The 13,565-nt window shown below is 46.0% G+C and overlaps 1 protein-coding gene across 1 annotated transcript in view; it reads left to right on the forward strand.

Annotated features, from left to right (window-relative positions):
* Window positions 1-13,565, forward strand: part of ruvbl1 (RuvB-like AAA ATPase 1) — a 60,590-nt gene that overhangs the window by 3,525 nt on the left and 43,500 nt on the right. Inside the window, exons 2-3 of the mRNA XM_041192641.1 lie at window positions 2,722-2,808; window positions 3,307-3,439. Of these exons, the coding sequence (XP_041048575.1) occupies window positions 2,722-2,808; window positions 3,307-3,439 (220 nt within the window). The remainder of the gene's footprint in view (window positions 1-2,721; window positions 2,809-3,306; window positions 3,440-13,565) is intronic.

Genomic DNA, 13,565 nt, shown 5'->3' on the forward strand with positions numbered 1-13,565 from the left:
TAGTGGCAGATGACCCTAGTGTGGGTGGGGTGTGGGGACGGGATCGAAATGGGCTAAAAGCTGGAGATGAAACAATAGATCAAAATAAATTTAAAAATAGGAGGGAAAAATTATATAATTGTAAGAAAATTATAAATTATTGGAAAAGGGGGCTCGGAAAGTGGGTGGGGATGGAGGAGAGAGTTCATGATCTGAAATTGTTGAACTCAATATTAAGTCCGGAAGGCTGTAAAGTACTTAGTCAGAAGATGAGGTGCTGTTCCTCCAGTTTGTGTTGAGCTTCACTGGAACAATGCAGCAGGCAAATGACAGACATGTGGGCTAGTTGGCCACCTGCTTGACCTCTTAACCACAGGAAACACAATGCCCAAAAAAAAGTAAATGGTCCTGTTTAAAAAAACACGAAATCATATCCACAAAATCAAAATAATTGCAGGGGGATGTGGAAGAAATGGTGATGCAGTCGGTCAGACGCTGGCCTGGTACTTTAGCTCAAAGATAGCATTCCCACTTCTGATGAGTTTGTGGATTCAAATTTCACACCAAAGAATTGAGCAAAAAATCCAGGGTGACACATCATTACAGTACTGAGTGGTGTCTCCTTCAGAAAGATAGCAAACTGAAGCCTCCGCCTGCCCTCTCAGGTTGATGTAAAAGATCCCATGGTACTATTTGAAGAGGAACAGGGAATTATCCTGGTGGCATGAACAGAGCGCCACAAAAAATGAATAAAAGATCATTGCATTATTGTTTGAGGGATCTTTCTGTGTGAAAATTGGCTGCCACGTTTGATTACATAGCAGTGCCAACACTTCACTTTCATGAATATATTTCACTGGCTGTGAGGTTCTTTGGACATCTTGGGGATGTCAGTAATTACCTTGGTTTCAATGAATTTTTATCTCTAGAGCCAGCTTGTCTGTTACTCTTCCCTCCCATCATTCTGTCATCTACTTTTTATAGAAAGGTCTGTAAATTCCCTTTCTCCCAAATTGCCACATACTAATCCCTATTGTGAGTCTTACCCAAATCCATTTAATCTAAACTTTCATCAAGAGGAGGCTCCCAAGATATAGAAAATGGTCCACATTTTCTGGGATCTCACTATTGATCTTAATCTACAGGGGTAGGTGTATTGCTGTGGAAGCTTGTGGGAAGAGGACCTTAGTTTTCCAGGTGTTTAATGAAAGGCCTATTTTCTCATGTGCTTCAGAGAAAGAGTCAGCGATAAATTGGAGCTCAGTTTTTGAGCTCTACATACTGAACCTCTATGACTGAGGTTGGAGTGCTTTTGGTCTTGGATTGAAGGCGATGTAGGTTGAGCAGTTTCCCATCAGTTCTGTAGATTGTCTCCATGCCTGTGGGTGATTTGCTGAAGGTGAGGTACAGTATTGCAATGAGGAAAATGAGAAGGGAGTTGACGCCACTCTGGAGCAGGCAGACGGTGGTACCAAATTTCTCAGGGCAGCCAAGTTTGAGGATGATAGTTCGTAAGTCTTCACAGTTGACAGAATCAAAAGTTTTTGTGAGGTCGAGAAAGGCCATGTACAGTAGTTGGCGCTGTTCCTTGAACTTTTATTGAATTTGCCCTGCAGTGAAGATTATGTCTGCACTGCCCCTCAATGAGCAGAAACAGCAACTACAGAAGGAGATCCCTGACCACTGGGAGAGTGTCCAGAGACGTGGAGACCCAGCTAATCTTAATGGCAGAGTCACCTTTACATAGATATTCCTAGAATCAAGGCTGCAGTCTGGGATCCTTGGGAACAGACTCCAGCAGTTATTGGGAGGAGGAGATCTGGATGATATCGGTGATTTTCAAACGCAGCCTTATCTTTTCTGCTCAACAGCAACTGTGATTTGGACAATCTGGGCATTGGTGGAGGGGGATTGGAGTGGGAGGGTGCTGGGGAGGCACAAGTGCTAGTCCTCTGAGGACCAGATCCTTCCGCATTATGGGTTTTGACGGAATAATTTGTTTTAGCACTTACATTGACCTCTTCTGGCAAGTTGACACCTCCCATCATGATCTGCCAGGAAGCTGTGGATAATGACTCATCTGAGGTCCAGAGACTTGCAGTTTATTGGTGGCAGTCAGGAGCAGATACCCTGACTGGTTGGCACCCTTGGCAAAACAATGGAATGATATACCGCTCATTGCTGCTTCCGTGGTTAAGCAAACCTTACATACCGCTCAGCTCACTTGGGGATGAAGTCTCAGGCCTTTCTATTTTGTATTAGTCAGTAATTCTACTCCTGCAGATTGTTAGTCTCTTGATTATTTTCTTTACCTGTTTATGAAATTTTTAATGATCTATCTACTTGGACATCACCCCACCCTTGCCTTATTTCCCATTTTGTATCTCTTTCTGGGAATATCTTTGATTATTTAAAGTTATTTATTAATAGTTCTGTTTCACCTTAATAGTCAAACGAATCATGCACAATAGCTGCAAATTAATTTTTTAAGCCATAGAATTGCATGCCTTGTGCTTATATACTGTACTTAGTTTTTTTGGGTCTAAGTATAGTAGCTATCACAATTTAGAGTTTAGAATAAATTAAGGAATGGATATTCAATCATCAATGTGAGGGGAAAATGACATTGTTCAGACAGAATAATTTCATACTAACAATTTTTTTATTTCTTGTGAGATGAGAGGTATGGTAAAGTCCCAATGAAAAGGATTGACTTTGTCTTTTCCCTTTTGTTTTCTCTAGGCTTGTGGAATTATAGTGGAGCTGATTAAAAGTAAGAAAATGGCTGGCAGGGCTGTTTTGTTGGCTGGACCTCCAGGAACTGGCAAGGTATAGTAGCCAGTTGGCTCAGCGGTGGCTATGTTCGTAATGCTGAGGGGGTTTGGCCTCCTTCACCCCTGCATTTTGAGTCGTATAAATGTAAAACTTCTCCCACTTGGCTTCCAATTAGCCCAATGCATTTGATTCTTGTGGAGCTAATCCAGTTGAAAAATGTACAGTTCTCAAAATCTAAATTCGTTTTATATTGAATCAAGAATTAATTTGGCACAGGCCTGCAGTACGTCTTGTTGATTTTGCCAGTATCAATAGGAATTATCACCATTGACATGTGGAGCATTGCTCATTTAGGGACACCAGCATTCATGAGTCCTGCTCTTTTTGACGTAGGGCAGCCCTGTCGTGCTGAGACATTTGACTTTTTTAGAATATGTTCATTGAGTTTTCATAGCTTTTTTTAATATAAAACGGATTAATTTGCAGTTCCTACTTTCCCTTGAATGCTGAACAAGAGCATTCAATGAATGTGCTTTATTTTCCTTCCTGTAGACAGCCTTAGCTCTGGCCATTGCACAGGAGCTGGGAAACAAAGTCCCATTTTGTCCCATGGTGGGAAGCGAAGTCTATTCATCTGAAATCAAGAAAACTGAAGTATTAATGGAAAACTTTAGACGAGCAATTGGTGAGTAGAATACTTTAAAGCATTTCTTTGTTTGCACCTTAGAACCTCCAGAAAGCTTTTGGTATGGCATTAAATTTTGGCCGATTTTGTGTAGGAAATTATATAATTTGGAATAGTTCCGTTGATTTTAGGCGAGAGCTCCAAAGAACAATGGCTGAACTGTTCAGCTTTAAAACATATAGTTCTCTTCTGCTTAGCACTGTACTGCTGCTATGAATCATTGTTCTTGGACTCTGGGCGGAATCGTCCCAGGTTTGCACTAAATGCGGTAGTGGGCAGGTAAAATAGCATTTGACCCGCCAGCCGCAGTGGCAGATTTTCACGCTGTATCATCCCAAACCCACCATATTATTTATGCATTCCCGGGAAACACACCAGTTCCAAGGCGGGCAGGCTCTCATTCATCCGCCCACCATCACCTTGCTGCTTCATCATGCCAGGCGCCATATTTAAAGTCGTGCACACCACATCTCCGTGCTTCCAGCCCACGACTGCTGCAGGGAAGATGTTCACGGAAGGCAAAAAGATTGCAGCCCCCAGATTTAGTGACGCGTCATTGGAATGAATACCTTTTGGATGCCATGGAAGCCCGCCTGGATGTCTTCTACCCCAGTTCTGGCCGCAGGATGGGCAGCAGCATGACCAACCAGGCTTGGGAGGCGGTGGTCAGTGCCAACGCCCTGCAAAAGAGGGCAGCCGCCCAGTGCCACAAGAGACTGAATGATCATCTCCGTTCTGCCAGGGTAAATAATCTCATCACTCTCAACTCTCACACTGTCAAACCTATCACACATCCACAGGGCCCTCACTTGCTGCCAGTTCAAGGGGCATCACCATGCACTCTCTCACACTCACTGTCGTTGTCCTCGTCCTGTCCACAGGACTACACATGCCAGGCATACTTATCATCTGGCCTGGCAGGCGTCCTGTTTATACTTCCTCCACCTCTATTCATGCAGGACAAGCTGGCACACAACAAGAGGGAGACATTGCAGACCGGTGGAGGGATGCCTGAAATCAAGGTCCTCATGTACTTTGAAAGCAGAGCCATCCAGCTGGCAGGCGACAACCTGGATCGGCCCTGTGCTGATGATGAGGTCGGCGGTGCTCTACCAAGTGAGGATCCGGCAGATTAGCATCTATTAGATAACCGTGCTCTGAGTGATGTGTCCTGTTTTACAAGCCACTGCCATCCACTAATTATCTCCCCTTGCTTCCACAGGCACATCTGGGAAATAGCCGACAGAATCCATGACCCAGGGCCTCCAATCAAGACCCGAAGAAACCTCTAAAGAGGAATCAGGAGGCACCCTCCTTGAAGTCCCATCACAGCACTCACCCACACCTGCACCAACGCAGAGACATACACCTCAGTGGGACCTACTTTAGAATAGCCTTGACAATCTGGTGAACACATCGCACTATCTGATCCACAGCAGGCAGTGGCAGAGACTTCCCAGGTGTCTGGCACTGAGAGGACTGCTGGAGGCCAGAAATTTGCTGAGTCCAAGTCAGATGACAAGCCTCTGGGCTCGGTCATGTCACAGTTGCTGAAGCTGCAAAGGCAAGCTCGGGAACATCAGGAAGGGATGTCCACTGCACTCCTCAGCTTGCAAGGCACTATGGAGGAGTCCATCCGCTTTCACTCTGAGGAGATAGTGCTGGCATGCCAATGCACTGAGGTTAGCATTGGTGGGATGGTGGCCACCACGGAGACCTTAGTCCAGGAAATCACTCTAGCACTGCTAAACGGGCTGAACTCCATCGCTGCTGCCACAGTTGGCCTCCAACAATGTGTACGCGAGAGGGGTGCCAGGCAGCTCAATCTCACTCCAGCTACCCCTTCTCCTCAGGGAATCAGCCTGGGACCCTCTGGCACACATAGGGATGAGGATCAGCAAGTGCATATCCCAGGACCGTTCTTCCAGGTGACTCCTGGAGTGTCCTGCCCACCCGGATCCCCTGTTCCTGTGACCTCAGCAGCTCCAACTGCACAGGCCGAGGAATGGGCCACTGCCACACAGCAGGACCCCTAAAGTGGGCCGGGGTCCTCCCGGTCTCAGCCTTCCAGAGGATGCCCGCCAAGGTCATCACAGACAGGGCATTACAGTCAGCAGGCTGCCTCCACCTCCGCTGTGGATATCCAGGGAGCACCAAGACATAGCAGGGTTAGCAAAGTTAAGGAGCATTAGCAGCACAGCCTGGGCATAGGTGTTAATCACTTGTACATACTGTTCACTATTGTCAATAAACTCCCTGGTATGTCTCCTTGCTGTGGCTCCTTGTTCTGATGAGCAGTGTTCTTGTCACTCAGATGTGAAACCTTTATGCACAAAATAAAGGCAGGTGCTTCAGTCCAGGGCTCCTTCCCTGTGCTTTGTGCAGCCTTCAGACCAAAGTGATGGCCTGGCCTCACTGGACACGAGTGAAGTGTGCACCTCGACGGCTTGTCATTGCTGCCAGAATATTGTGGGCAGGCATCACAGAGTTCCATCATTCTTTCAGCACCTTTAAGGGGGGGCTGGCCCCCACCTCTTCAGCATCTGTGACCAGGGACGCTGTGCTCCTGAAGGGCTCGGTTACTGAAGGCTGACAAAGGATCAGATGCTTCTAAAGTTTCATGGCTGTGCCTCTATGATATGACTCTGATCACAGAGTGCAAGCAAGCTACCCTCAGCCAGACAGGAGTCAGACATTCTCAGAGGCTTTGTGAAGATCTATGAAGCATCCTCACTGCACATCATCATCCTCCTGAAATCGAGCAACTATTAGGGCCTCCACTGAGTCTCCATGACAGGAGCATTCTCACAGAGGGTATGTGCGCTGCCATAAGTCAGACTGGAGTCAAACGTTCACAGATGGAATGTGAGGATCTATGGGGTCTCCTCACTGCATGTCTCCCTCATCCTCCACAAATCTAGCAGCTATAAGGGCCCCCAAGTGAGCCTGCCTCGTCTGGTCAGCGTGAAGGCCTCAACCTGTCATCATCGTCTTTGAGGACCTTCTCGCCCTCATCCCCGTCGGTGGCATCCTCATCAAAGGAGACCTCCATCTCCTCCTCCTCCTCAGCCAGCTCCTCTCCCTGGTGCAGCGCCAGGTTGTAAATGGCGCAGGAGGCGACAACGATGCATGACATCCTCTGTGGACTATATTGCAGGGCTCCACCAGACCGGTCCATGCACCAGAACCTCACTTTCAGCATTCTGATCTTCTGCTTCACCAAGTTGAGTTGCAGCATGAGCCTCACTATACCTTTGCCCTGCTGCTGTTTAAGGCCGCCACACAGGTGTCATCCGCCACGGCTTTGCGGGTATCTCTTGTCCCCAAGGAGTCATCCCTGCAACTTCTGTGGAAGACTTCAGGGATCTGACGCCATAAAACCCTGCCAGCATTCTGGCGCTAAAAAGACTCTCAGGCACGGACAATATCCTGCAAACATCACAATGCTTTCTCTGCAGAAGAATTGGCCATGTTGGGAAGGTGTGCCAAGCAAAACCTCTAACTTCACAGGTTTCAAAGAAAAAGTCTCCACATGCAAAGCTGTGAATGAAGTTTAATCATTTCTGCCAGAATGAGGAACAAAAGTATTTCCTGGAGGAGATCAATGACCCCAATCATGCATTCAGGAGCACAGATACAAATGACATCAGGCATGTCACCAACTTTAAACTAGGTACTGGAGTGAGTGTAACGGTTTTATCAGACAATGAACCATGGTTATCAACATTTTGCCTGCAGCCAACAGAAACCCAGCTATATGGTCCAGGAGGGATTGAACCAAAAATCAAGGGAAAGTTACAGGTGGCAATTCGGTACAAGGGAAAGCAGATATTGGAAACATTGCATGTTCTATGGAATCAGGAATTCTTTCTTTTAAGCAGAAGAGCCTGAACAGACCTCACTCTTACCAGGAAAGTGGAAGAAGCCAGTCAGCAAGAATCCAAGACTGACTTCAGAAACTAATCCCTGAAACCATCCAACTGCAGTAAAGATCTGGATTGTGACTTCAGCACTGATTTCTGGCACTCCTCACAAAAATTGATAGTTCAGCCATATTGCAGGTGGATGTCAGGAGACGAGTTGGGGGGGTTGTGATAGGAGTTGGCGGTGGGGGTTGATGGGGGGGTTGTTGGTGGTGGGGAGGTCCACTCACTCACAACAAATGCGCAATGAAAAAATTAGACCAGAAAAAACAGAAGAATGGGAGTGATCACTCATCACTCCACAGTATTGCTTCAAAAGTGGGAGCTGAAAATCTGGTGACGGAATACTCTGTTCAAATACCATATTCATCCGACAGTGGTGATCTTCTAGAAAGTACCTCTATACCTATCCATCCACCAAAAGTAGTCATCAAGGATGTTGGCAGTAAAGAAGTCAAAAACTAGATATGGAAGCAAACCAAGCAATGTTGACTTTTTCTGCATGGGGAGAAAGTGAATTTATTGATAAACCTGGTCTGTTGGATTTTGAGGGAACCAAGACCTTCATCAGGTGGATTCCTCACAACTTCCCATCCTACCCAAAGAATTACTTCCAGGGTTAGAAGTCCCGGACTATCCACGAGTACAAGAACAAGAGATTGCGAGGAGTCACCTGTCCAGAAGTGAGGAAGGATAGAAAAAAACAAACAAAGGAAAGAGGGCAAACTCAAGAAGCAAGGATAGGCAGCTTGCGAAATGCAAAGAGAGGGATGAACCTGCGAAATCAAATACATTTCGAAGAACCAGAAGTTGCATAAGAACATAAGAAATATGAACAGGAGTAGACCAAATGGCCCATGAAGCCTGGTCCGCCATTCTATACGATCATCGTTGATCTTGGGCGTCAACCTCATTTGCCCACCACTGCCCATATCACTTTATTCCATGAGAGACCAAAAATCTACCTGTCCCAGCTTTAAATGTATTCAACGATGGAGCATCCACAACCCTCTGGGGTAAAGAATTCCAAAGATTCACAGCCTTTTGATTGAAGAAATTTCTGCTTATGTCAGTCCTAAATGACCAACCTCTTAGCAAGAGACCGTGCCACCCGGGTTTTAGATTCCCCGATCATTGGAAACAATCTCTCAGCATCCACCCTATCAAGCCCCTTTAGAATTTTGTAGGTTTCAATGAGCGCCCTTCATTCTTCTAAACTCCAGAGAATATGAGCCCAACTTTTTCAGCCCCTCATCAGAGGACAATCCCCTCAACCCAGGGACCAATCTTTACTGTACCGCCTCCAATGCAAGTATATCCTTTCTTAAAAGCAAAAGACTGTGGATGCTGGAAATCCAATACAAAAATAAAAATACCTGGAAAAACTCAGCAGGTCTGGCAGCATCTGCGGAGAGGAACACAGCCAACGCTTCGAGTCTGTATGATTCTTCAGCTGTGTTCCTCTCCGCAGATGCTGCCAGACCTGCTGAGTTTTTCCAGGTATTTTTATTTTTGTTTTATATCCTTTCTTAAATGCGGAGACCAAAACTGCACGCAATAATCCAGGTTCAATCTTAGCAAAACCTGCACAACTGTAGCAAGATTTGTTTATTCTTGTACTGTACTCCAAACCCCTTGCAGTCAAGGCCAACGTACCATTTGCCTTGAGTCAGAAGTTCATAAAGAACCCGATACTACAATTCTCAATGATGACCATCCAAGTCAAGAAAAAGGAGCTCAAAGAGTCTACTGATCTTATCTTCCAAGTCTGACAAGAACGTGTTGCTGGATAGTTGTGAAGCCTCTTGACATTGAATCTGTGATGTCAGAGACTTGCGAAGAGATAGGGTAGTATGTAAATACGGATAAAAATATGGATGAAGAAGACTTGGAGGAAGATATAGCATTAGGGTTTGCAAAGGTTAATGTGTGATACTGTATAAATAGCATCTCCCATAATGAGAAGGTAAGAGGACACATGACTAGGAGAGAGGAGGGGGACTGTTCATGGCTTCAGCAGTGTAACACAAGGATGGGTATGCATCAGTCAGTTGTATAAAATAAACCAGTAGTTGTTTGAACAGACCAACATCTCAATTCTGAAGCTAGACTAACCAATGTATAAAAATTACCTCCTCTGATTTGTAGTCTTCTGTAGGTAGTTATTGGACTTTATTGATCGCTGTTCTATAATTATTTGAACATGTTTGACATGAGCTTTCCTAAGACTCCGAGGTTTCTTTCAGCTTCATCCTTAGCTATTTCAACAGCATTCATCAAGTACCTTTATGATTTGTTTTTCTACCCATGTGTGATACTTCACAGTTATCTGCATTAAATTCATGTGCTGCTGCGCTGCCCCCTTGCTTACCTTGTTCAACTTTATTTGTAATTTGAGCATTTTTTTCCTGACTCTGCTGCCCCTCCTAGTTTGGGAACTGTGGTAAATTTGACAAGATTGTTTGGCATTTCTTAATCCAGGTGCTGTATACTGATATTGGCAGCCTTCCATCTCACAAGATGATGGTTTGCACTGTGGCGGTCAACTCTATTAGGTATCACCTGGTGTGCCTCAGGAGCCCCACACTGACATGACAGTTTCTGCCACATTTGCTGCAGAGGAAGACAGTGGGCTGAGAAGGTGCACGATTCACTAGCCTCTGTTTTCTCTGGGCCCTCTTCTCAGCCAACTGAGCTTTTTGGGTTTTTTTATATATATATACACACATATATATATATTTGTTCATGGGATGTGAGTGTCGCTGACTTGGCCAGCATTTATTGCCCATCTTTAATTACCCTTCAGAAAGCGGTTGTGTCTTGCCGCCTTGAACTGCTGCAGTCCATGTGTTGTAGGAACACCCACAGTGCTGTGAGGAGGGGAGTTCCTGGATTCTGACCCAGAGACAGTTAAGGAGCAGTGATATAGTTCTAAGTCAGGATGGTGCATGGCTTGGAGGGGTACATGGGGGTGGTGGAGTTCCCATGCATCTGCTGCCCTTGTCCTTCTAGATGGTAGAGGTTGTGGGTTTGGAAGGTGCTGTCAAAGGAGTCTTGGTGAATTACTGCAACCAGTCGACTAGATGGTACGTTGCTGCCAGAGTGCTTCGGTGGTGGAGAGGGTGAATGTTGAACATGACGGATGGGGTGCCAATCAAGCAGGCTGCTTTGTGCTGGATGATGGCGAGTTTCTTGTATTGTTGGATCTGCACTCATCCAGGCAAGTGGAGAGTATTCCATCACAATCCTGACTTGTGCCTTGTAGATGATAAGACAGGCTTTGGGGAGTCAGAGGGCGAGTTACTCTCTGCATAATTCCCAGCCTTTGATCTGCTCTTGTAGTCACAACATTTATATGGCTGGTCCAGTTCAGTTTCTGGTCAATGGTAACCCCCAGGATGGTGATGGTGGGGGATTCAACAATGCTAATGCCAATGAAAGACATGGGGAGATGGTTAAATTCTCTCTTGTTGGAGATGGTCATTGCCTGGCACTTGTGTGACACGAATGTTACTTGCCACTTATCAGCCCAGGCGTGGATATTGTCCAAGTCTTGCTGCGTATGAACATGGACTGCTTCAGTATCTGAGGAGTCAAGAATGGTGTTGAACATAAGCAAACAATCCCCACTTCTAACCTTTTGATGGAGGGATGGTCATTGATGAAGCAGCTGAAGATGGTTGGGCCGAGGACACTACCCTGAGGAACTCCTGCAGTGAAGTGTCGGGACTGAGATGATTGACCTCTAACAACCACAATCATCTTTCTTTGTGCTGGGTCTGACTCCAGCCAGTGGAGTTTGTTTCCCCTGATTCTCATTGACTTCACTTTTGCTCGGGCGGCTTTATGCCACACTCGGTCAAACTTTCCTTGATGTCAAGGGCAGTACCTTCATCGCACCTCTGGAGTTCGGCTCTTTTGTCCATGTTTGTATCAAGGCTGTAATTAGGTCAGGAGCTTAGTGGCCCTGACGGAACCCAAATTGAGCGCAGTGAGCAGATTATTGTTGAGTAAGTGCCGCTTGATAGCACTGTCGATGACACTTTCTATCACTTTGCTGATGATGGAGAGTAGACTGATGGGGCGGTAATTGGCTGGGTTGAAGTTGTCGTGCTTTTTGTGGACAGAAGATACCTGGGCAATTTTCCACCTTGCCATGTCAGTTTTGTAGCTGTACTGGAACAGCTTGGCTAGGGGCACGGCTAGTTCTGGAGCATAAATTTTCACTACTATTGCCAGTACATTGTCAAGGCCTGTAGCCTTTGCAGTATCTAGTGTCTTCAGCTGCTTCTTGATATCACATGGAGTGATTCGAATTGGCTGAAGACTGGCATCTGTGATGCTGGGGACCTCTGAGATGGATCATCCACTCAGCACTTCTGGCTGAAGCTGTTGCAAATGCTTCAGCCTTATCTTTAGCACTGATGTGCTGGACTCCCCCATCATTGAGGATGGGGATATTTGTGGAGCCTCCTCTTCCAGTTAGCTGTTTAATTGTTCACTACCATCCATGACTAGAAGCGGCAGGACTGCAGAATCGCTTAGCTCTGCCTATTGCATGCTGCTTCCGCTGTTTGGTACGCAGGTAGTCCTGTGTTGTCATTTCACCAGGTCAACACCTCATTTTTGGACATATCTGATTCTGCTCCTGGCATGCCCTTCTGCACTCTTCATTGAACCAGGTGATTTCCCCAGCTTGATGGTAATGGTAGAGTGGGGGATATGCCGGTCATGAGTTTACAGATTGTGGTTGTATGCAATTCTGCTGATGATGGCTCACAGTGCATCAATGATGCCCAGTTTTGAGTTGCTAGATCTGTTCGAAATCTATCCCATGTAGCACCGTGGTACGGCCACACAACACGATGGAGGGTATTCCCAATCCTTGGTGCTTTCTCTAAGTGGTGTTCAACATGGAGTAGCACTGATTCATTTGCTGAGGGGGACAGTAAGTGGTAACCAGCAGGAGGTTTCCTTGCCCATGTTTGACCTGATACCATGAGATTTCATAGGTCCAAAGTCGATGTTGAGGACTCACTCCCAGGGCAACTCCCTCACGACTGTATACTACTGTGCCGCCACCTCTGTTGGGTCTGTCCTGCCGGTGGGACAGGACATACCCCAGGGATGGTGCCTGGGACAAAGTCATAACTCACTGAATCATACCTTACAGACAATGTCAGGCTGTTGCTTGACTAGTCTATAGGACAGCTCTCCCAATTTGGGCACAAGTCCCGAGATATTAGTAAGGAGGACTTTGCAGGGTCGACAGAGCTTGGTGTGCCGTTGTCGTTTCCGGTGATAGGTCCATGCTGGGTGGACCATCTGGTTTCGTTCCTTTTAGACTTCGTATAGAACTGAGTGGCTTGCTAGGTGATTTCAGAGGACGTTTAAGAGTCAACCACATTGCTGAGGGTCACATGTAGGCCAGACCAGGTAAGGACGACATATTTTCTTCCCTAAAGGACATTAGTGAAACAGATGGGTTTTTACAACAATTGACATTGGTTTCATGGTCACCAATAGAATAGTTTTCAATTCCAGATTTATTAATTGAATTTAAAATCTACCAGCCACCATCTTCCATCTGAACAAAGGGGCTGCCTCATGAAGACTGCCCCTTGTCTCCAAGCACTCGTTGATATACTTTATTTTTAGGGGCTGTTAATTTACCCTATGTCAACTACTTGTTTGAACCTTTCTAACCAATGAATTCAGGACAGATACCCAAGATGTCAGAATGGTCACTTTTTCGTTTCCGTTCTCAGAGCCGTTTGCTGGATAAAGGCAGTACGCAGAACACCAGAAGGCTTCCTGCTATCAGTTCAGGAATATTTGTGGAATCTAGTGACCTCAATACGGGGAGCACAATCTTTGTGATCTTTATCTCCACCTTGTCTTAGTCCCTGACTCCGTAGAATTGTTTAGAGAATTAATGCTGCGCCAGCTAATTCCATTAGAGTTCTATACAATTCATAAGAATACCATTTCTTAAAGGTCCATATTTCTTACATCCTACTCACTAATGCTAATATGCTAAAGCTTGCTACTTACTTCCTGCTCGCTGCCTCTCCTGCTCCCTGACCCTCCGTCACCACTGATGTTCCAGTTTGCCCCACATTCTGCTCCCCGACACCCTCCTCCTTGCCAACCTCCCACACCCCTCCTCTCCTCCTTGCTTCCTATTTCTGAACTCTTGTGTA

This window comes from Carcharodon carcharias, chromosome 7 (assembly GCF_017639515.1).
Source record: "Carcharodon carcharias isolate sCarCar2 chromosome 7, sCarCar2.pri, whole genome shotgun sequence".
Taxonomy (NCBI): domain Eukaryota; kingdom Metazoa; phylum Chordata; class Chondrichthyes; order Lamniformes; family Lamnidae; genus Carcharodon; species Carcharodon carcharias.